Source organism: Rhipicephalus microplus, chromosome 3 (genome assembly GCF_043290135.1).
Source record: "Rhipicephalus microplus isolate Deutch F79 chromosome 3, USDA_Rmic, whole genome shotgun sequence".
NCBI classification, from domain to species: Eukaryota; Metazoa; Arthropoda; class Arachnida; order Ixodida; family Ixodidae; genus Rhipicephalus; species Rhipicephalus microplus.
Genome location: NC_134702.1, coordinates 218,694,972 through 218,718,958, shown reverse-complemented (window position 1 = coordinate 218,718,958; position 23,987 = coordinate 218,694,972). Strand labels below are relative to the sequence as shown.

Genomic DNA, 23,987 nt, shown 5'->3' with positions numbered 1-23,987 from the left:
TAATAATGTAAGCCGCAACTAAGTTTCCAGCAGGATATCTGAGCACAGGCATGCTAGAATTCTTACAAGTGATAATATGTAGAAATGTGACTGGCTCAAATATTTAACACATACATGATCTTCTGCTGTGGTCACTATTAAGTTGATTAATAAAACCTAATGGCACCGCTGACAGTGATAATTATTGTCTCACATTGCATCCTCCTGGATACACAGCTATCAGCAGATGTGGCTTTACATACATAACTTACAGCGCTGAGATTCTCTTTTAAGGAAAAACAAAAGGGTTAACTTTGAACACCCTGAACCTTTGTGCTCTTGAATACAGCTACCAGGTGGCTCTCTGCAGCTCGCTTTTCAGAAGAAACAGAAGCCATGCACCACTGATGTGCACCAGCAGTCAAATTTTCCACGAGCCAGCCTTGATGATGGGCTAGTCCAGACGTCTCCCAGACTCTCTTCCTACGACGAGCATGTATAGACTGCGAGAGAAACAAAAAAACAATTTACTGATGTGTCTGTTAGCGAAGCGGAATTTGGAACTCAATTTAGAATGATCTGAAACATTTTGTTTTAAAAGAGTAGGATGTACGAAAACCAGACATGCTACAACAAAAACATCCTCAATGTTTTTGGCGAACATAGCTGCAACCTTACGAAAGAATATGCATTTTTCACATAACAGATGTGTCACAAAATATACTTGAATAGCGCTCTGGCATAATGCGTATGCATGCCAATTCATTATTAGGGCAGCGCATACATGACGGTATGCGCTTTGATCAAGTATCCATTGGAGGTAACTCATGAAGTTATATAACGAATTTTAGTTTGAACACAACTAATGTAACTTTCTTTCGGCTGCCTACAATAGGACGATTATGCCGATAACATAGAAAATTGGTTTCACTAAATTACTATTGTCAACTGCTAAATTATGGCTGTTAATTCAATGATTTCAGGTGGCTAAAAAGGCAGTGCCCCTCGCTCATCCCTAACATACCCCTCAATACAGGCTGTCTAATAAATAATGGAAAAAAATGTGGAAATGCTAATACAACCTACCCATCTTGAGCTAAATACCATCCCAATAAAGCATGCAATCTTCTGCAACGATCTCTAGTAACAAGAATACTGGAAGGCATTGGTCACGATTTAGCAATACACAATAAACGTTTGACGAGACTGATTTCTGAAGTTGTGTAATTGCGTCAATGCCAACAGCTTGGAAACATGCAGTCTATATTCATGATTGTCAGATGAACATACTGTCCAATTTTCCATTTTCACAGCAACACGTGCATGCCTTATGTATGCATACTATGATGTATAACATTATTGCAAGTTTTGAGCGCTAAATGATATATTCGTTTCTCCAAACACCACAGATCCCTTCTATAACTGTAGCGCATGCCTACAGAATTTACTGAAGCTTGTCATCTGATGTGAAGACGAAACAACATACTGACCCTAATTGAAAGCATGACGTTTTGGCCTCCACACAAAAGCCCTATTCACAAGTGACAAAGACTGTGCTTTTATTCGTGGCCAGTGTGTGGTTCTTCAATGTTTTCATGTGTGTTTCTGACCAGATCGGCATAAGCTTGTAATCTGTTATTAAATGCCATTGGAGGTGATGGTCTAAACTGTTCTTACTGTTCGTACAACTAAAATTTCTTAGCAAAGTTTGAACACAAAGCTTGGGCGAGGCACATACAATATTTAATAAACCACCACAAAATAATGAAATCCAAGCATAGCGAAAACAAGCTGAATAAAATAAAATGTGCTCTACCGCATGAACTACTGATCGAATTAGGGCTCGCACAGTTAAGCTACAGTTATTCGGCCCCAATAAGCCATGAAAATTTTGTTCGGAAATACAGTTCAAGCTTAACGAACGGCTCAAAATTCATGGGTTCCGAACGCATCAGACAACCTATGTTGCGAGTGTATAACGTAAGCTCAGATTTGACTAAACGGGCTGCATAAACACCTAAGCGTACATACGTGCAAGCCTTGCGAGCCGTACCTAAGACGACGCAGCATGCTGCACGCGAACTCGAATAACACGGTAGTTCAAAGATGCGTGCCGGCGTGGATGCATACACCGACATACGTTCGGCTACCCGCAGCAATTTCTGATAGCAGTTTAAAAAAAGGGCGTACAACATATGAAACTTTTCAAACTGCTTTGGACGTACAACATATGAAACGTACAACATATGAACCCGTTGACTCCTGTAGCACACAATATGAACAGGCATGCAAAAAAAAATCCTCAAGTTAAGAGATCCAAACATACGCGCCCTGGGCGTATTCAACGCTTACAGCTAACAAACACCGTCTTCGCCCAACAATTATTTAACCAAAATATTGGTTCATCGCGAGCAGGGCTCCCTGCCAACACCACTGCCGACAGAGGCGAGCGCCGTCACAACTCGCACAAATCCGCCGCCGAATTCCCACTGCGCACGCACGCGCCATGTGCTTCACACACCGAAGCATGCTTGAATCGAAAGAAAAAGCTCGCCCACGCTTGACTTCCTACAAAAACGCCTTCATCCTGATGAAATGACACACACAAACAGGTTCGCTACGTTAAAAAACTTCACTTATCGCCCACATGTAACGAAAAACGTAGCATGGCGTCGCTATCACGCTCTCGGTGTTGACAAAGCGCCGACAGCAGGAATGTGGTACGTACCTGGCGAGTGTTACAAAATGCGACGCCACACGTCCTCGCTTGAGTAGAGTTCATCTTCGTAATAGGCAGCACCGGCAGAACACAAAACACGAACGCAGCGCGCAAGCACACCTCAAAAAACGAGAAAAAACGATGCAGAACCGACAAGCTGCAGCGCTCGACCAGCGAGCGAGCACGCCAAAACAAGTTCGGGGTTAGAACTCCGCAGACGGACAATGGCGCAACAAAAAGCTTTAGTAATGCGGTTAAGTATAAAAAGTAAACGGAAATATATATAATATAAAAACGAAGGGAGCAAAATAATTTTATCTTCACAAAAAAACGAAATTAGAAATTAACACATGACTTTAGCGCGCGAAGTTTGAAACGCTTGCAGGTACAATGCATTTTTAACAAATGAAGAACAGCGGTAATAATCACCTAAAACACTCATGTTCTTTAATTCAAAATGTACTATTGTTGGCACACACATTTACACACAACATTTTATTGCAATGATTGATGGTGTCTATGCATAGGCGTGCCCACCACGGGGGCAGGGGGGCGGGGGCGGCCCTTGGTCACTTAGGGGGCAATGTAAATCCCTATAGGTAAATAGAGAAATATACAGGGGGCACTGTAACTCGACGTAAGTTTTTTAACTCGACGGGGGTTGCAGTGCCCCCTGCTGATCACCTCATACACCCCCCCCCCCCCCGAGATATGTCAAACAGAATAGATAGCAAATACAAATTTTACGGCGTGGGTCGCAGTGTCCCACAATATATATATATATATTATATATATATATATATATATATATATATATATATATATATATATATATATATATATATATATATATATATATATATATATATATATATATATATATATATATATATATATATATATATATATATGGGGGGGTGAGAGGCGTGTCTCTCCCTCCTCTCGTACCCTTTTCCCCTTCGCTTCGGAAAGGCACTGCGAGCACTGACCGTGCCATTCTCTGACCTTTATTTCTTCACCTAAAGAACCACTTCCCGTGCTCCCGCATGGTTGCAGAAGGTAGTGCATTGTTTTCTTTTTCGACCAAGCACGTCTCGTCTTCGATAATCTTGTGAAAACAACCTGCACTCGAACGGCTTTTGACCGAGCAAGGGTTTTTTGTAATAAATTCAAGCTTTTTTTCCTCAATTGCTTCTACACATGAATATGTGCTGTCCGTAGATCGTGACAGTAGCCCATTCACTTATTCACATATAATGTGGACGATATAAAGCGGCAAAGCATGTCGAATCAAACAGTGCGAGAAGAAGTTAGTCTCTTTTACATTTTCTCAATTATTCTTAGTGTTGTGTAAAATTTGTCAATGCCTCAATCATTTTCTTGATTTTTTTCATCCCTACGACATTGTTATCTTAGGAAAGGCATGCATTCCTTGCGCTATGCGTGGTATTTGATTTCGAAGCATGGATTCAGCTCGATTCTTGCACGCGCATTCCCGCGCCGGTTGTCTGGTGCTTATGGTGCTGAACTGTTGACCCGCAAGTCGCAGGATTGAATCCCGGCAGTTCACGGCGGCCACATTTTTAAAGGACGAGAAAGAGTGCGAGACCTGTGTAGTTAGACTTAGGCGCACCTTAAGTAACCCCAGGTGGTTTAAATTTTCGGAGCCCTTCGGTACAGCGTCTCTAATGATTATATGACAACTTTGGGACGTTAAATGGAACAATTTTTATTCCAACAATTATAGGTGTACACCCTTCTGTTCTTCAACACCCTCACGAACGGCATAATAACACCCTTTTGCCAGTTACACCCTTCTCTGAGGGTGTACCAGCAAAGAAAAGGGTGTTACAATCATTAAAAAAGGGTGTAAATCTTGAAAACACCCTTTTTACACCTATAAGGGTGTAAAAATTTTACTGTGTAGGTTTACCTGGATTATTTCATTTTTTAAGAACGAAAAGTGTTATCCGTGCGCTTCTTCTGATAGAAATACCACGAAACAGCACAAGTTAAACGCATCTCTGTATAGTGCCTTGAGCAGCTGTGGCTACGTTTCTGTGCGCGAATTGTTTGTGCTAGTTGCGTCAGCTTGCTGTTAAAAGAGAGACAGATACATTGGTGATTGGACGAATCGAACCTTCTGCATAGCCAGTATGCCATGACTTAGCATCACTGTGGTGTACATGGCTGTAACTGATCGCCTTGGTGAAGGCTCTACGTTTTGTGGCGAGCCATGCAATGTGCCGCCTTCCAATGTTTAATGTAATACCAGAGACTTCAGTGATTGTTTTGGGTCACAAAAAACCTTGCCTCAAGCTTCATGTGAAGCGAGCGGCTGAGGCTAGAGGTAAAGTTACACTTGAGAGCGAATGCGAACCTTGCTATAGCTCTGGTTGTGTGTGGGACAGCCTGCCATTCAAGCTTTCTGAACATTCGCGTTTGTTGCTTTACTTTTCACGTGTTTTCTTTTAACACATATATTGCCTAAATGATGGCTTGAGTGAGTCGTATGTCTTGAAATAGGCACTCGGGTCGCACAGTAACCACTCAAAACCGACAGCGCCTGGTGGCTTCGGCTAGAACGACACACAAATTTTTAATTGAAAGCACCACAACCATTATATTATTGTAATGCACGGCGGACGAAAGGTTCGAGGTCCATTTTTGATCATAAAAGGTGTTTATTGAATTAAGTATTGGCGTTCAGTTTTTTCTGATGTGGCTGCCATCGCTTGGTGAAAGCCATAATTCTCGACGAAATATTATCTTTAAAATCTTAAGCTCTTCCTTAAACATAAACGCTTCAGACTAGCAGAAATGCCTTAGCTACGCTACTTTTTAAATGAGGCAAACAGTTCAGCTGTTTCACCTGAATTCACTTGTAGGCAATCATGATTGATTGATTCCACACAAAACTGATTATTCACTCAGCACAGCTGTCCATTTTTTATCAAATCGTGAAACGTTTTTTAACTAAAAATTATAAATAAGTGCAAGGGCTACTTGTGTACACAAAAACTTTGGCCTCGCAATTTTTCTGCTGCAATGTGTTGCAGGGGGCCTGTTAGTCATGACGCGACACATCGTTCGCTGCAGCACGCGACAGATAACTAATTAAAGGCCCCTCATTATAAATCACTCTCAGTTTCGGTTTGAGAGAGTTCAAAAAACTTGGTGCAACTGTCACCACCTAACGTGTGCAGCTCTTCACCACGTCAGCACACATAACTGTGACGCACTTCCGCACGGTCCGCATCAAGAATTACTTCCGAAAAAGAAACGGGACTGGAATGTCGCCAAACACAAAACTTTCTAAGCGTGCGCCACGGCCGTGCAACCAGCCACCGAGAAATATAGAATCCGGGAACTAACACGGCAAAAGAGAAATGGCGGCTACGACGTCTTCATAACTTGTTTTGTTGACCACAGCGTGGTGACGTGAGGGTAATAGGGGGTCACCTTGGGTCACCTCTGAGGGTGTCTATAGTGCTATGGAGTCGGTCGCTCACGCAAACTTCAAAAGTAATTTAAAGTACCTTCCAAGCTATATTCGCTGTTGATATCTTGCATGTGATATATACGAATGTTTAGGAGAATCGACCACGCCGGCTATCTCGTCCCCGGAATTTTGTGTGAGTAACTCTTTAAGTTTAGATATTCCAACAGGCATACGCCCCACCGTGGTGGTCTTGGTGGTCATATGGTGGTTTGGGGACGTTAAACTCCACAAATCAATCAATAAATCAATCCAACAGGCATACATATTTCGCCTCCGCGGTGGCACTTCTGCATAGGATGAGAGAATAGAAGGCAGAAATGATGGCTTTGACATCGATGTGCTTCTTTGACATGTGCGTGAACACTGTTTCAAAATTTGAATCACCACTGTATACTTGTGGTAGGACCAACATTTATATTCTCACTGCCCACAGGCGCACCATGCAATCGGTGCGTCGTGCAACCTAAGATGGCTGCGGGAGGAGCGTCAACCCGTGAACTCTCATAAGAAAAGATAAAATGCACTGACGTACGCTTTGTGCTACTTTTACTGAATGAACTCTTGATTGTCACATAAAAGGATATCACACCAAAGTACTTTCCCAAACGATAAGAATTGCTGAAGGTTCGCTACCTCACTTCTTGTCGCATAGCCAAGGGTAGTGGTGTCAGCTGACGCACCTTGCATCAACGATGCCTTGCGTAATCATGCGCATGTTCCAGAAAACTGCGTGAACTAGAATGGACTTATAAACTGAGCGGCACTCAAAGGTAATTGGTACTGGGCCTGCCTCACGGATTTGCCGCAGTGGTATGCCACTAGCGAGTACTGCACTATCGCGGTTGTATGAGACTGAATGTGTAACGTGGCGATGTTTTGCAAACATATTATACGCCTTTGTAATTACTTGCGCTGTCAGCAACATGGAGTGGCTTCTTCACCAAAACAAAAGAAACACTCTAACCGTGCGCCATTCTCCGCACTTAGGTGCTGCAGGTTTCACAAAGCAAGCAAAACAACAATATGAGAAATAATACACTTGTGTGCTTTTCGCAAGGTCGAAATTGCAAAAATTTGTCGGACAACGCAGTTCGAGATGCACCGGTGAATTCCAGAAGAAGCACGGAGACGTAGATTGCAATCGTGATTGCACGCTTCACCATTCTAACCACTTCGCTTTGCTGGTAGAGCTCGAGTGAGCTGAAAGCATGTGGGCTACATGCATTGTTACTGTAATTGGGCTTCAGGAAACGCATAACAAAGACTATGGCCTTATATTGACGTCGCTGAAGGATATTGTACATTAAATAAAATTTAAGCGTGAAAAAACATTAACGCGCGATGGAATGTGAACTGCGAATCACTCCTTGTGAGTAATCAGCAGATCGTTTGTCATCCTCGGTGTGTAGCCAACCTTCAACGTCGAGTAAAAAATTCTCGTCATCACGATGGTTTCTTTCAACATCACTGCTGAAAGCAATATGTGGAATTCCCTCAGTCAAAGTCCTCTGACAACACTTACACTGCTCTGAAGCCCGTTTACACGCGAATTGCTTGCAGCGTGCTGTCATTCATCAACATATACACAAACAGAAGCACTACAACGTTGGCCGTCTTTTCGGGAGCAAACAGCGAGCGAGCGAAGATAATATTCATACAATGAATATATGAGATTCATGCACAACAAAAGAGAGAGAGAACTCTTTTTTGAAATGCAGAGAGTTTAGCCGGCATGTAGAATTCGCTGACTTGCTACTCTGCGTGGAGAATGGGATTGAGGATTGAAAGTAAAATAATAAGAGAGAGTGAAAAAAAGCAAATTGTGGATATAGGAGAAAGAATAAAAAATAAAGAAAAGGGCTACCTCTTTGACCATTGAATGAGGACGTGCGTTAATAGTTTTTTCATGGTGTCAAGCTACAGCTACAGCTTGTCTAGATGACCGATGCTGTCCAAGTACGCAAACAAAAGTTTCATAGCACACCTCTGTAAAGTGGGGCAGGCTAAAGGTCCCAATACACAGTCAAGGGAGAAAGTTCTCTTGGTTATAGAATGCATGCAATGTTCATAAAGTGCCCGCACCTCAGCATACGCTCTACACTCAAACAATATATGTTCCACAGATTCGATGAAGCCACAGTTGTTGCAATACGGACACGCTGACTGACCGAAGTGGTGCTGTAGGCTGTTAACATAGGCCCTGCTTAGACGTAGACGTTGGTATAGTGTTTCCAGATGGCGAGTAATTTCGCATGAGAGTCTTGTTGTCAAATAGGGGTCGATTGAGTGAAGTAAGGCGTAGTGATGTGTCGGAAGGTTCCGGCGACTCTTAGTTTCTTCAATCACAAGTGTTTTGGCCTTCTGGGTTGCATCTAATTTAGTGAAATAAGTTCGTCTGTAATTGTGGTGTCGAGGACCCTTGCGTGCTTTTTTATCTGCTTTTTCGTTGGCGGATATTCCACAATGAGCCGGTATCCACTGAAATGGGATAGAGTTCCCTGCGGTCACAGCCAGGTGATGTAGATATGCTATGTCGAACAAAATAGGGTGACAATTCGTTTTGTTTAGGATGTTGAACAATATCTGTATGCTCCTTTGGAGTCGGTGAAAATTACCCATCGGTCCTGCGTTTGGCGCAAGATGTATAGGACAGCTTCTTTCATGCCATGAAGTTCTGCTGCTGTCGAGGATGTCATCCGTTGCAGTCTACAGGATAGAATTTGTCTTGTAGAAGGAATATAAAGTCCATAAGCGGAAGTCTCCTGAGTGGTTGAGGCGTCGGCGTAAATGTGAGAGTGCTGAGAATAGTTCTCGGCTAAGAAGAGGAAAGTAGACTGCATCAGCGCAGCCAGTGACATTCGTGTCTTTGCTCCATTGATGCCAGGTACAGCTTTTTTTATAGTTAAAGGCGAAAGTGTCCAAGGAGGAAATGTTGCAGGCATTAATTTTTGTTGCTGATGAACGGGAGAGAGTTGAAACATTCGCACAGCTTGGCCGAACGAATAATTGGTGTGCGTTAGGTGAACTCGGTACAGGAAATGCTTTTTACCTTGTACTACATGTCGAAGATGTTTACGCGTGGTTTCTTGGATAGAGATAACATCCAGTGGGAGACATCCTGCTTCCGCTACATTTCCCAATGCTGATGAGCTCTTCGGGAGCCCTAGGCATATTCGTAGGCAGCTGTTGTGTGCGGCTTCCAAAATTTTCTTATTTGCTGGGGATAATCGGTGAAGTACCGGTAGACAATTGCGTAATGTTCCTTCAATATATGCGTTCTGAAGCAGTACCATTGAGCGGCAGCTACATCCCCATCGTGTTCAGCCACGAATTTGAAGAGTTGAGTGGCTGCTACTATTCTAGTTCGAATTTTCTTCACCTGAGGAGACCAGGAAAAATTTCTGTCGATGACGATTCCCAGGAATCTTTGAGACCGTACATAGGTCAGCGGCCGTCCACCGAGGAGTAGCGCATACTTGCTCATTTTCTTTTTCGTGAAAGCAATGGCTGTTCTCTTTTCTAGTGAAACGTTCATGCCTCGGGGCGCTAGATATGTGGAGATGTTCTGCAAAGCTTTTTGAATCCACTGTTTCGTGATGTAATGTGACCTTGAAGCGCTCCAGATGCAGATGTCATCAGCGTAAATCATGATGTGTACTCCTCGAGGGAGTGATTTCGTTATGTGTATCAGAATAAAGTTGAAAAGGAGCGGGCTGAACACGGCACCCTGGAGTACACCGTTCTCTACTGTATAGAACTGTGTGGGACCATTTGGAGTGCTCTTTGTTAAGTTTGGCCTGGAAATTCGTCTGGGCAGACGCCATTGTGCGTAAGCTGGTCCCCTGGGGAGGCTCTCAATCCCTTGGCACCTAGTCTGCCAGACGCTGTCGAAGATTTGAGTAATTACCCAGACATTGCGGCAAGCAAAGGCGAGTTCCTGTCTTTCAAATGCGGACCCTTTTGTCGTCCCTTCAAGCCGAAGCGGTGCCTGATTACCTCGGTGATTCATCTGGCGACGGGGAAGTGGTTGTGACCGGTGCCAGAGCTGACAGGAGAGCGGCGCTCCTTTTAATCCCCAATCAAGTACACGACCGGCCGGCTGCCTATGCCCGCCAGGCATTGTCCCTGCTAGCCGGAGGATGAGACTTCGTGTCGCCACGACGCCACGACGAGAGAGGACAACAAAGACAGCATCTTCCTGGAAGAGACCGCGGCGGCCACCGCAAATCACCCCACCAATTAAGCGAGCTGTGCGGCAGACCCTTTATGTACGCTGTCAGGATCGTGGGAACTCTCGACTAGCGGCACACACACGACGAGGAAGAGCCCTGCTGGCGCCACCTTGCAGTGCGGTGTTCACGACTCAATATTGGACGTTCACGTGGACCGTGCATGGTCGTCCCCCTCACCTTTTGTGTGTGTGTGATTGGTGTTCCACTCGGAAAGAAGGAGCCCGACAGGGCTTAAAACGACGCCGCAGAGTGCTGGACGTCGCTCTGAGCCTTGTAACGGTTCAACCACCACGCTCATGGTTTGTGAAACCACTGACTTTTCTTTGCTGTAAATAAGTGTATATAGTGTCATAAACCTGTTTTGTTTTCGTATCCTCCAGTGACCTTCCTTCTTCGACCCTTAACAACTGGTTGGAAGCGGTGAGATGGACTTCACGACATGGTGCTCTGCTGTGGTGAGTGCTTGGTCTTTGCTTTGACTTTCCAGGCTTCATTTTAAAAGTGCGAGTTGATAGAAGCTAGATTGTGTGTGAGATAGGGAGGTCACCTAATTTTGAGTAGCGAGTGAATCAGAGGGATCCCCTACATTTGTGCGTTATGCAGGACCAAAGTACAACGGCAATCATGGAGGTGAAGACACTGCTAAAAGATGGTCTTTTGTATAATTGCGAAGACCTGGGTATTAGGGTGAAGGAAGGAACGGGCAGGTCCGAAATTTCACAGCTAATTTTGCAAAACGCCAGTGAAGAGGATATTGGATACGCGTTAAAAGCTTCCTAAAGGTTGGCAGAACAAAAACAGAAAATGGAGGAACGGAAACGAGAGGAACGCGAAAGAGAAGAACGGGAAAAAGAAAGAAAAGAAAAGGAAATAAAAGATAGAAAAGAGCGTGATCGAGCACACGACTTGGCGATTGAACAATTGGAACAGAAAATGGACGCAATGAGACGGAAAATTCAGCCATCCGTAAGTGTAGCGCACGAGAAGTGCGATGCTCAAATAAGTGAGGTGCAGCCCAGAACTTTAGAGAAGGCTAGCACGTTTAAGGACAGCAGTGCGTTCGATGAAGAACCAAGTTTGAGCGCTGTGAAAAAAGCTGCGTTGAGTAGAGAGGCCGACGAAGGCCAGAGCGAATGCGACGAGGGTCTGTGCCAGTTAATACTAGCGAGACAGCTAGAATAGCGGTAGGCAGGCTGGTACGGACCTCAACTCTGCTTGTCGCGACGGTGGATCTTGCAGACAATGTGGAAGTAGTCAAGGACACCGGAGAAAGCTCAGGCGAAGCAGTGACAGTAGAGAATGGTATCAGTGCAGTTGCAGACAGCTCTCAGGAATGTGAGCAAGATTTTTCGAAGGAAAACAGCTGCATTGTTCCTAAGTGTGTTAACCAGTCCGCCGGTCTAGAGGGTGAGAATAAAAATGATTTGGTCGAAAATCATTCAGACTGCGCGACTGAGACAGCTGACGAAAGCTGTGAGAGGGTCCACGAGTGTGAGATGCGATCTGGAGGCTCGAAAACCAGACGCAAAAAAGTGGCGCAGACGCAAGAGACGTCGGAGAGCCGTGAGCGAGACGAACAGTACTACGCGTGTAAAAAAGGGCGCAAAACCTTTGAACGTAGCACGTAGTACTAGGCACTTTGCATCAAACCGACGTCTAAGTCGGTTTGCATGCGTCCGAGCAACCGGACGAAAAGTAAGGGAAAAGCGGGTTTGCGAATAATTTACGTGTGGAGCGCCGGTTTTTCGGTTCTATCCACAACACGGTTCAGGGTGCCAGCGAGTGCAGGCTTAGCACCGGTGAATCGGCCCGACATGACAACAGTGCTAAGAGACCGAAGGGCCGAAGTAAGGTGGCAGGTGGTGCAGAAGTACCCTTGAGGTGTAAAGCCAGCAATAACGCAACCCGAGATCAATTTACCAGTTGTGAGCAAAGGGTCGGTCACAAACGTTGCCGTAAGAAAGCGAAGCGACAAAAGGGTAAGCCACAGCGCGCATGCTTGTGACCGAATTCGCGGCAGAGGTTTAGAGCTTTCCGCGGACAAGAGTGTCGAAGGGGTCCTAGGAAAAAGACCACAACAACGAAGCACCGCACGGGTGCAAGCCCAGAGAGGGCATCGCCACTCTTTTCTGCGGATCGCTGGTGTCCCCTCCGCGAACTTCATCAGGGCAGGCTGAAATCGCGAATGATGCGTAACTGCGCTGTTCAGCTTGTTGGACGTGCACGTTGTGGTGCCAGGCGTTCTGAAAATCCGCCAAGACCGCGACCGCCGCGTGTGCGATTGAGGTGAGCGACAGCTGTAAGCTGGAGAGTCGGACAAAGGAATTTTCTCAGAAGCATGTTTGTTTGCTTATTTTTGGTTTTAAAGTAGTATTCCTTTGTCATCTCCCCAGCCAGTTCGTGTGGCGGCAGTTTTTCCCTTCTAGTTTTTTTTAAAGCATTGTAAGTGTTTTTAGTTGAGTTACAGGGAAATGACCTATGGTTAGGTGTGCGATTGGTATGCTACCGTTATTTGAATGAGAGTATGATGTCGGGAAAGAGCGCACAGCATAGTCCTGTGCGTTCTTTAAAAACATAGGCTGGCATGAGGCTACATTCATTTAACGAGCGTGCTAGTATGCGAGGGTTATTTCTTTTCATTATTTTAGAGAGCATTCAGAGTTCACGGTGATCTTTTGAGAAAAGCGTTACGCTTTACCGAACTTTGAGGCTAGAGATACATTTCTAGGGTTTAAAAAAACGCAGTTTGATCTGTTGTGTGTGATTTTTTGTGGGCGTCAGGGTGTCCTCCAAGAAGGCACTCACGACTACGTTTTAAGTGTCATGAGAGAATAGAGAATGCGCCCAGTTACCTTGTTTAGGTCCAGGCAGCATTCCTGTGAAACCACTGTAGTTGGTTGTGTTTCATGAAGTTAGTCATGAAGTTAGATGTAAGTTACAGCTTAGTAGGGTGGGTGGTAGGAGAAAGCTAGTTTTGTGAAATTGGGATTACGGATATATGGGACCAAATTGGATTTGCCTTTAGGAGATTTTCTCGCACGGCAATTTGTTTCATCTTTGGTAAGCATCTCCACGTCCATGATTGTTGTAACTTTGGCGGCACCAAATGGTCTCAAAATTTTAGCGTACAGGTTTTTCTTTTGTTTGTGTTTCTTGAGAAGCCTGGACAGTTTTAAGTGCGTCCAATGTACTTGACTGCGGCATGGTATTGTGTTGTGTGGTTCGCCTTGCTGTTGTATATCATTGTGAGCTGGTTTGGGAGTTGGTTTCGAGTTCGCAGCTAGAGGGAGAAAGCCAGGCCATTGTCCTCGTCACCAACCATTCTCTTCTTGCCCAGCGATTGAGAGCGCTGGCCAGCCGAGATTTTCCGGGCGGCGGAGGAGCTGTTAAGTTTGGCCTGGAAATTCTTCTGGGCAGACGCCATTGTGCGTAAGCCGGTGCACTGTGGAGGCTCTCAATCCCTTAGGCACCTAGTCTGCCAGACGCTGTCGAAGATTTGAGTAATTACCCAGACAATGCGGCAAGCAAAGACGAGTTCCTGTCTTTCAAATGCGGACCCTTTTGTCGTCCCTTCAAACCGCAGCAGTGCCTGATGACCTCAGTGATTCATCTGGCGACGGGGAAGCGGTTGTGACCGGCGCCAGAGCTGACAGGAGAGCGGCGCTCCTTTTAATCCCCAATCAAGTAGACGACCGGCCGGCTGCCTATGCCCGCCAGGCATTGTCGCTGCTAGCCGGAGGATGAGACGTCTTGTCACCACGACGCCACGACGAGAGAGGACAACAAAGACAGCATGTTCCTGGAAGAGACCGCGGCGGCCACCGCAAATCACCCCGCCAATTAGGTGAGCTGTGCGGCAGACCCTTTGATGTACGCTGTCAGGATCGTGGGAACTCTCGACTAGCGGCACACACACGACGAGGAAGAGCCCTGCTGGCGCCACCTTGCAGTGCGGTGTTCACGACTCAATATTGGACGTTCACGTGGACCGTGCATGGTCGTCCCCCTCACCCGTTGTGTGTGTGTGACTGGTGTTCCACTCGGAGAGGAGGAGCCCGACAGGGCTTAAAACAACGCCGCAGAGTGCTGGACGTCGCTCTGAACCATGTAACGGTTCAACCACCACGCTCGTGGTTTGTGAAACCACAGACCTTTCTTTGCTGTAAATAAGTGTATATAGTGTCATAAACCTGTTTTGTTTTCGTATCCTCTTCTTGTAAGCGGTTCAGTTCCTCCACCCGGTTACACAACGCTACCACAGAAGACCGGGTAGAACCCCATTCGCAACAACTGATGGCAACGGTGGGTTGCCGTCATCTGCAACTTCTTCCCTTCGACCCTTAACATCTTCTAGATAATTCTCATTCCATTTGTATAGATTCACTCCTAGGCCAAGATCTTCTATTGTTGCGAGAATGGCATGGTGAAAGACTGAATCGAAAGCAGCCTTGATGTCAAGGAATATGGCTGTCAGGATTCGTCCTGCTGAGAGGTCCTTTTCAAGGGAAGAGACAAGTCCGATGACATTGTCGATAGTCGACCTGCCTTGGCGGAACCCATTCATTTTTTGCGGAAACTCGTTGCGGCTTTCTAGGAACCAGCTCAATTGTTTGTGAATCATTTGCTCCATGCGTTTGCCAACGCAACTCAGTAGGGCGACAGGCAGGAAAGAGGTGTAGCTTGTTGGCTGCTTACCAGGTTTCAAAATAGGCACTATTTTCACCAGCTTCCACTCAGCGGGGACCACTCCAGACATCCACGAGGAATTATAGTATTTTAGGAGTCGTAGGCTGAACGCGTGGGGTAGCTTTGCAATGTCTTCATAGGTTACTTTGTCATGGCCAGCTGATGTGCGCCTGTTCGACTGACCGATAACAGTGTTCAGTTCCTCAATTGTAAAAGGTATGTCTAGCGCTGGCACTGCCACCCGTGAAATGCCAGGCTGGTTACCTGCAGATGCGGTCCAAAGCGTTGAATTTGTTGATATCAGTGCGCAATATGCTTCTGAGAGCTCTTTGAGGAATTTTCGTTCATGCAGGGAGAGTGAGGCGAAAGGGTAAGGCTGCTGGAGTGGCTTGCGCATGCCTCTAAAAACCCGCGAAGTTTTGGACACAGGTTGGCGAACATCTAGTGTAGAGGAAAAGTCACGCCATTTTTGCCAGCTACGTTTATCTAGGTTGCGCTGAGTATGACGCTGTGTTCGTCGACAGGCTCGGAGGTCTTCTAAACTTTTTGTGCGCAGAACTTTCCGTTCACCTCACCTGCGAATAGCACACAGTCTTTCAAACTCATCAGTTGACGGAAATCTGTCGTGTTTAGTTGAAACGTGTGTGCAATCTTTTAGGCAATGAGTCATCGTAGCGAGTAATTCATCATCCTTTGTAGCAGCAGTGATTCCCTTTCCTGCTGCATTTTTGTGCGCCTTCCAATCTGTGGATCTCATGACGGTTTTCTTTGATGTCATATTTACACCAGCAGCTGATATTATGATTGGATAGTGATCACTCCCAGGCGTTTCCAAGTCGGTGCACCAGTTAAAGTTGCGAGTGACTGAATTAGTAACGAAGGTCGCATCGATGCTGCTGGTAGTCATGGTGCCTCGTAGGAAGGTGATGCTCTCATCATTTAGAGGTTCAATTGAATGTTTTGAAAGCAGCTCTGCAAGCTTAGCTCCTCGAGAACAAGTGTGTGAGCTGCCAAAATTTCATCGTAGACATTGAAGTCTCCACGAATGATGTGTGGGGAAGCTGTCCTTCAAATCAAGTTTTCAAGTCTTGAAGCATCAAAAGGCCTGCCTGGTTCCAGGTATGCTCCGATGAGAGTGTATTCCTGTTTACCTATTATTGTTATGGCACACACATATTCGTTGTCGCAGTGGGGCGCGATGTTGATCGCGAAGACCAGAATGTATTTACGAAAGCTGATGAGTAATCTGCTGATACCGTCAGGTCGCTTTGAGTGATGAAAATAGTATCCATTCATTCTGGAATTCACGTCGACGCGTGATTCAGAAATGACGATGAATGGGGATCGGTATACTCGCACCACTCGCCAGAAGTCTGAGAGCTTCGAGCGAAGGCCACGAGCGTTCCACTGGAATGTGGTGCGTGTGCGTAAGATTCTGTGAATGGTCAGTTCAGGTGAAAATGTCGTTGGGGAAGCCATAATTACTAGTGCGAGGAAGAACGCCCCTATGGTGCGTAAGACGTCGACACCAACGGCTCTATTGTGAGAATTGCTTCCACCTATGGAATATTTCTTGACGAAGGATTTGCGCGGATAAGGGCTTTGAGAGCTGCGAGCAGCATTGGAATCCGTATGCGTGCAAAATCCTGGTCTGTGTTTCCGTGTTGCTGCCCTTCGCAGATCCCCCTGTCGTGTTGCGCTGGCTGAGACTGGTGACGACTGTATTCCATATCCTCTGCATTTTCATCTGAAGGATCAGAGCCGTCTTTTTCGTCCCGTAGTCTCTTGTTCGCAGGGCCATGGACTGTAGTTCCTTCTACAGAGGCTCCAGGAGTAGCAGTTGCCGCCGCTGCTATAGTTGCGGCGTCGAGTGCATCTGGCGGCGATGTTCCGTGCCGTGGCTGGTAAGGCACAGGCCGTCTAGAAGTCCGTTTGACGTGCTTTTCCGGGTGGGCGGGGACCTCCAGGTCGTCACGGTATGAGTACGAAGCCCAAACAAGTAATAGGAACTGTTAGACTAGAAAAACTAGCGAAAAATAATGAACTTATCTAACACAGGCAGTGCTTCAGAACATCGTCGTCGTCTTCCCTCTATGCACAACGAAAGCACTGAAGAATGCTATACGTGCGTAAAACAAGGTGAGGTTACACAGCAAAGGTGTATGATAATATTTAACAACGTGGCTACCGAAAATCTTGCGACGCCTATATGCGCAGTCTGCACGCTGTAATCAAAAGGCCTACTTGCCACATTTTCCACTTAACAAAAACTTCTTGTTCGTAAGAATGAATCAGGTTTATTGTTTCACGGATGGTCTGCTTTATTCACTGATGCGCAAAACATGCAAACTAGTTTGTTCGTTTTTCCAAACGTGTTAACACTGAGGCCAGCACAGCCCAACCAGAGCGTCTGCCTATACTGACCATTCTGGAGAGGACGCTCTTGAATTCCGCTTGCGGCGCAAAAGTTAATGGGCATAGCAATGCATCGAAATAGCAGAAAAGAAACACAGGCACCTGTGGCTAGCGTTTTCAGATATCAAGAGAGCGTACGATAGCATGGTTCAAGAGGACTTGTGGAGAATACTGGATGCACTAGATGCGGCAGATGGAGTCACTAATCTTTAATGGATATCTATGAAGGTAACAAGGTAGTTATAAAGTGGGGAAAACAGGTATGCAAGCCCGCAGAAGTAAAACGGGGGCACGCAGATGATATAGTGCTAATGGCCGACAACAAGCAAGAATTGCAGAGATTGATGGACATATGCGGTAGTGAGGGAGATAGGTTGGATATCAGATTGAGTAAGGAAAAATCAGCAGTCATGATTTTTAATGATAATGAACTTAGCTTTGAATGAGCTTGGAATACAGGAGGTCACGCTAGAGATGACAGATAAATACAAATATCTGGGCGTATGGATAAGCAATGGGGCCGAGTACCTAAGGGAACACGAAATATACGTGACGACTAAAGGTAACAGGAATGCAGCGGTAATGAAAAACAGGGCAGTGTGGAATTACAATAGGTACGATGTTGTGAGAGGAATATGGAAAGGGGTCATGGTTCCTGGTGTGAAGTTCGGCAATGCAGTCTTGTGCATGAGATCAAGAGTTCAAGCAAGATTAGAAATTAAGCAACGTGGAATAGGTAGGCTTGCCTTAGGAGCTCACGCAAATACACCAAATCAGGTAGTACGAGGTTATATGGGATGGACATCATTTGAGGGCAGAGAAGCTAAAAGCGAGATAAAATTTGAGAAGCGATTGAGAGAAATGGGGGAGGAGTGAGGAGGGTGTTCAGCTACTTGTACATGAAGAATGTCGATACAAACGGAGGAAGTGAACCAGAAAATTGACAGGTAAATACTTGAAAAACAGCAGGTAGCCAAACCAAAAAGAATTATCGGTTAAGAAGAAGTTGAAGGAAAGCTGAGACCGATATATGAGGAATTCGCATGATTAAGAAGTCCGCACTACATATCTATCCGAATTTTAAGCAGGAAATTGCCAAAGAAAGGATCTGTGATAATACTCGGGGTAGTTCTCTACTGTTTGAGCTAAGGACTGAAGTATTGTGAACAAAGACATATCGGGCCAACTACAAAGGGGTAGACATGGTATGCAATGCGTGTAGGGAGGAGGAGGAAACTGCCGAACACTTGATAATGTTCTGTCAAGGGCTTCACCCTATAGTTCAGGATGATGGTGCAGAGTTCTTCAAAGCACTTGGGTTTAGGGACAGGGAGGGAAAAATAAACTTTTAGCGGGTAGAATTAACTAGACAGGGGTTATCTGATTGGTGGCTAAAGTCAAGGCACGAGTGAAAATAAACCCTTCACTGCAAAGTACGAGTCCTCAACCTCCCTATTTAGAGAAAAAAATAAATCTAGTTTTGGTTCACTAAGTATTACGGCTTCGTGGCGTTAGCCACCACCCGGTCTAAAGAGTACAGCCATATCACTCCATCCATCCATCCATAGCGATAACTACGCCGCTCTTTCTTCCTCAATAAACTAAACGTGCGTTTTTGTTGTTGCGTTTGTCTAAAGGGCACTGCCCGGCAGCACGCAGAAGAAGTAGGGAATATTATCGTCCTAAACCTACATTTCAGCTGTCTAACAATAGTGGCTGTTTCCTCTTTTTATAAAGCGGTATAAAACGAAAGTGAATTGCAAACAACTGTCACAATACTTACTTCTTCATGTGTGACCAGCGTGCTCCTTTTGTAAACGCGGCCACGGCAGCGAGCGAAGTGAGCTTCGTGCTATCTTTCATCGCTGCAACTTTAAAGCGGACTAGTGGTGAAAGAACAATAGTACAAAGCGCCCAAATCCCGAAATGAAAGCGTGCACCAGTAAGCGACCACGCCAGATAGCATTTATGTGCTCTTTGACCACGCCATGTGGAGGCGCGCAAAGTGGCGTGGGGTCACGACCTTTTGAGCGAGTGCGCTTAAAGCACGCTTCTCCGGCTAGCTCGTAACCGATGACTAAAGGTGCTGAAATTGCTCTGGTCTGAGGACCACATACAGTACAGAGTGTATATAAATTGCTTGCCATTAGCATTCTTGGCAGCGTATGCTTCTTCGCCTAGTGGTTAGCGCTTTACGCTCCGCATTGAAAGGTCGCTTGTTCAACGCCCCTCAGCAGCTGTTCTGTCTCTCCGATCTGTTACAATTTATTTTCCTATGTCATATTTATGACTTAAGTACGTCCGTGGAGTCGTGGTGGATCACGGAATAAATACTTCCGTGTTAAAAAAGTGATGCAGAAGCTGCACAAAGATCACCGCATAAATAACTTACCTTTCACCGGGGAAAAGCTTGAGTACGTGAAGAATGCCGTCTGCGACCGGGGGTGCCGCATTCTTCCAGCTTTGGGCAGTGTATGAAGCTGCTGCATAGTCAAGGTTCGCAAAAAGTAGGAGTAGTTAGAGACTATGGCACTAAAATTTTTTTCTCGCAGCGATTGCAACCGAGACGTGATTGTCGACAGAATTCGAGCCTGCGATTTGATTATATTTATGTTTAGAAGTAACATAACTAGAAGTGAAATAATAATAATAATAATAATAATAATAATAATAATATTAATAATAATAATAATAATAGAAGAAGAAGAAGAAGAAGATCAATAGTTGTTGAATATTTTAATATTGATAAATGCATTGATTGTTGTTGTTTTTCTTGTTGTCGTGTATCTCCCGCGCAGTTATCAGTTGATCGATCATGATATGTTGCCGTAAATGGCCGAACATCTTCGTTGTACAAAGCGACTGGTGGAGTCCCTGAAGGGTCGGTATTACACCTACTCCTAATTTACTTTTACCGTGTTCTTTCTGTAATACGTTATTTGTTTTCTCTTGTATGGTTATGACAACATAATTAAGGAATTTTATTCATTAACAACTGTCACTTGCTGCAGTCAGATTTGCATTCTTCTTAGAAATGGTGCGACAACAATAACCTTTCCCTGAATACTTCAAAGACCAATTTCATGAGTATATCGTGCGAAACATCCATCGTCTTATTCCTATGCTTTGTCAATACTGTGTCGTTATGTGGGGTTTTTGAGTTTTTTTATAGTATATTCAATTTTTCTGTTCACACAAAACGTGCTGCCGCGCAAGGCTTTCGTTCTCTTGGTTGTGTTTGCAGAACCTATCCAGAACTCAGTTCTCCTACAGTTTTTCAAAAATTGTACACCACTATATGTCTTCTTCAACCGAAGTACGCATCTGTGATCTGAAATCGCATCGCTAAATCTCCATTAGAATGACGTCGCTAAATCGCTAAATTCCCATTTAGCGAGTGCAGGAAAGAAATTCATGAGCAATTACAACCATGCTTTATGCTAGAAATGGTTCTGGGTATTGTACTAACGCTGCCAAATTATATCATTGCGTTCAGTTCACTGCCGATGAAATTGCGCTGACGTCTTACTTTTCTACAAACTAGTTCACGGCAATAGATCATGCCCTTTGTTTCTCAGTCATGTGAATTTTCAGATACCGCGCACGTTAACTACAGAATATTGACCATTTATTGTACCTGCCAACTTCTTTCAACAGAAGCTGGCAGTTGGCCTCACAAAATACAAAGTCTATATAATCAACTGAATTCTATATAATGAACATTCATGATCATGATGTTTTTCATTGTTTTCATCTTCCCTCTGCACTTCTGCACTGTCTTAAGATAGTTTTTCATAGTTTACAGATTCTTCCCTTTTGCATTTTTGAGAAAACATTCCACAATGTTTTGTATAGTCCCATTTTTATTGCAATGCCATGTCGTGATTGTTGTCTTGTCTTTTATTGTTCCCATTTTGCCCTTGGTTCTTATTGTCTTTGTGTATACACACCTAATATTTGATTTCTGTTTCTCGAGAGTGTGTTGTATTGTTTATCTTTATTGTTATATTTTTGCGTGCACCTGCGCAAAAGCCACAAGCTTGCTCTTGGGCACGGTAAATTTATTATTGGTTGATTGATACCTACAGTTTTACGCCCATAAATCACGATACAATAGTTAGAGACGCCGTATTGGAGATGTACGGGAATTGCGACTATGTTGTGTTCTTTAACGTGCACTGACATCACACAGTATACGGTCCTCTAGCATTTCGGCTCCATATAAATGGCAATGAAGCATTCATTCATTATCTGCTTATTGTAATAAATTACTAAAGCTCTTACAAAAGAACATAATACTTGTTTCTTTTCCTTGGAATGAAATGTTCAGTGCATTCAAGATATGGTGCGGGAGATTAACAAATTCAAATAGAACTCATCACGTGCCTGAAGGGTGTATTAAGGAAACGTGCAGCCATGCTTGGAAGCTGCTCAGCACGTGGGAGGAGTTGCGTAGTCTATACAGACTATAAAATGCCAATGACACCATCGTTACCTTCCCATATTACCTAATAACACTAAGAATATTCCTTGCGAAAATTTCGTGAATGCTTGCTGGGTGAAAAATCTCATAGAATGATGCATTTAAACAAACAAAAAATTGAAGGAAACCAAGCAAGAACAAACCTTTGACAGGCGTCGTAAGTCACATAATTGCAAAGAGTTGATTTGGTTGTTAAGCACGTTGCTCAGAATGCACCGAATGCAACCAAACTAATTTGCACACAAATAAAAACATACCGAATAAGTACCTCTAGTGCTAGCTCTACTAAACAAACAAGCCCTCGATAATTGCAAGATAAAAAGTTTTCTACTAATATATAGGTATTTTGTTTTTAGTACTTTGTTGGAACCGGCAAGATAATAAACTCAAAGGGCTACTGCAACCGGGGTGCGTGCCTGAAGGTGTTTACTTCGGGTTATGAAGGCTCCGACGCACAAATTTACTGCGAAGATAACCAAATGAAGGTTCCCTTCAAGAATCACCCAAGTGTAAAAGGTAAAGCACACTTCAGTGCATTGCACTTTAAACATCTCAAGGTATTTTGTCCCTGAATTTTTTAAAGCCGTGATCGGTTCATCGCTGCATTTGGAGTTCGTTAATATCACTTACATTACAAATTCAGGTGGGGCAGTTTTGCAAAACTAACGTATGTATCTGCAAGTTTTTTCAGCACGCGAACGTCGAAAAAAAGGGGGCAGGGTAGATAGAAAGAGCACTGTCTACCCTGCCGGCGCTCTTTTTTGTCCACCTGTCCCCTTTTTGCCAACGTTTGCGCACTAAAAAAACTTGCAAATATGACTGAGCACCAACCAGCCCAAGGTCCCACTCTTCTCTGTACCTGTAGTATACGTGCATCCCAGTATTCACCGCTCAATCACTAAACGCCACATTGTAATACATTTGTTCGACTGCTTACTGTATTGCATTATATTCATAAAAATAAATTGCTTACATCGGCTGTAAATTTACAGAATATGCACTTCAACGTGTATGTCCCAGCAAGCTTGAAAAAGAATAACACACCATGACTACATAGCATTATTAGAAAGTGATGCCACCTGTACTGCAATGTCGCGCTGTTATTACCAACTGTTCTTTACTACTTTTACTTCTTTATAAGCAAATCATTTTGTTAATGATTTGTAGATATGAGGTTTACGATACACTGGAAACCACTTTTTTATATGTTCTCTGACGGTATGTCAGCTTTAAATTTGCGCGTTAGGAATATGTTACCACGACATGTTGCAAGCGCAGCCCAGTCTGACTGCAGATGTTATTTAGCAGAACGTACCAGCAAATGCTCTCATTACATAGGCTGCAGAACTGAATCACCCTTAAGAGTAACAAAAAATTGTCTCTGTGCATCAGTGTCCTGCAGTGAGCGCTTCTTCTCCGTTGTGGAGTACCTTGCCTCACAAGTGCCACTTGGTCTTGGCGGCGAGAATTTGCGCTTGGGCTATTAAGACAAAGCTCTTCAATAACTGAGGACGTTGCCGGTAAACAAACAGTCGATCTTCAAGCAATACACACTGTACAACCGTAGCAGGCAAAAAAAGTGTTCAGGGTTGTAGTTTGTGACCGCTTTGCGCCAACCTGGCTATTTGATGTTAGCACCATGCCTATTTTGAGATTTATTTAATTTCTGATTAGGCACACTTAGTAGCTAATTTTCTTATTGTCTGCATGTTCAACGAAAAAAAAACGGGATATTGGCCACTAAATTGTCAGCCTTTTCTGTCACCTAAGCTCATGCCAGCACACGTGTTGTCCCCAGCAAAGGCTCATACGCACCAACGCACGCCCTCTCTGCTCCCCGATTGAAAACAATTGGATCGCAATAAGTACTCACCTGCACAACATGAGCATCGATGTTACCCTCGAGCATCACGCAGCTCTGACATGGATGACCTAGTGCATGCGGTGAAACGTCTAACACAGCGCAAAGCT

The 23,987-nt window shown here is 44.5% G+C and overlaps 1 protein-coding gene across 3 annotated transcripts in view; it reads left to right on the top strand.

The window, feature by feature from the left end:
- Positions 1–23,987, top strand: part of LOC142804133 (uncharacterized) — a 111,535-nt gene that overhangs the window by 79,562 nt on the left and 7,986 nt on the right. For 2 of the 3 annotated variants that reach the window (XM_075890720.1, XM_075890721.1), the window contains one exon: positions 22,373–22,532. In XM_075890720.1, the coding sequence (XP_075746835.1) occupies positions 22,373–22,532 (160 nt within the window). Of the gene's footprint in view, positions 1–1,388; positions 1,638–22,372; positions 22,533–23,987 lie in introns of those variants that run through there. The other variant, XM_075890722.1, reaches the window with a different exon arrangement.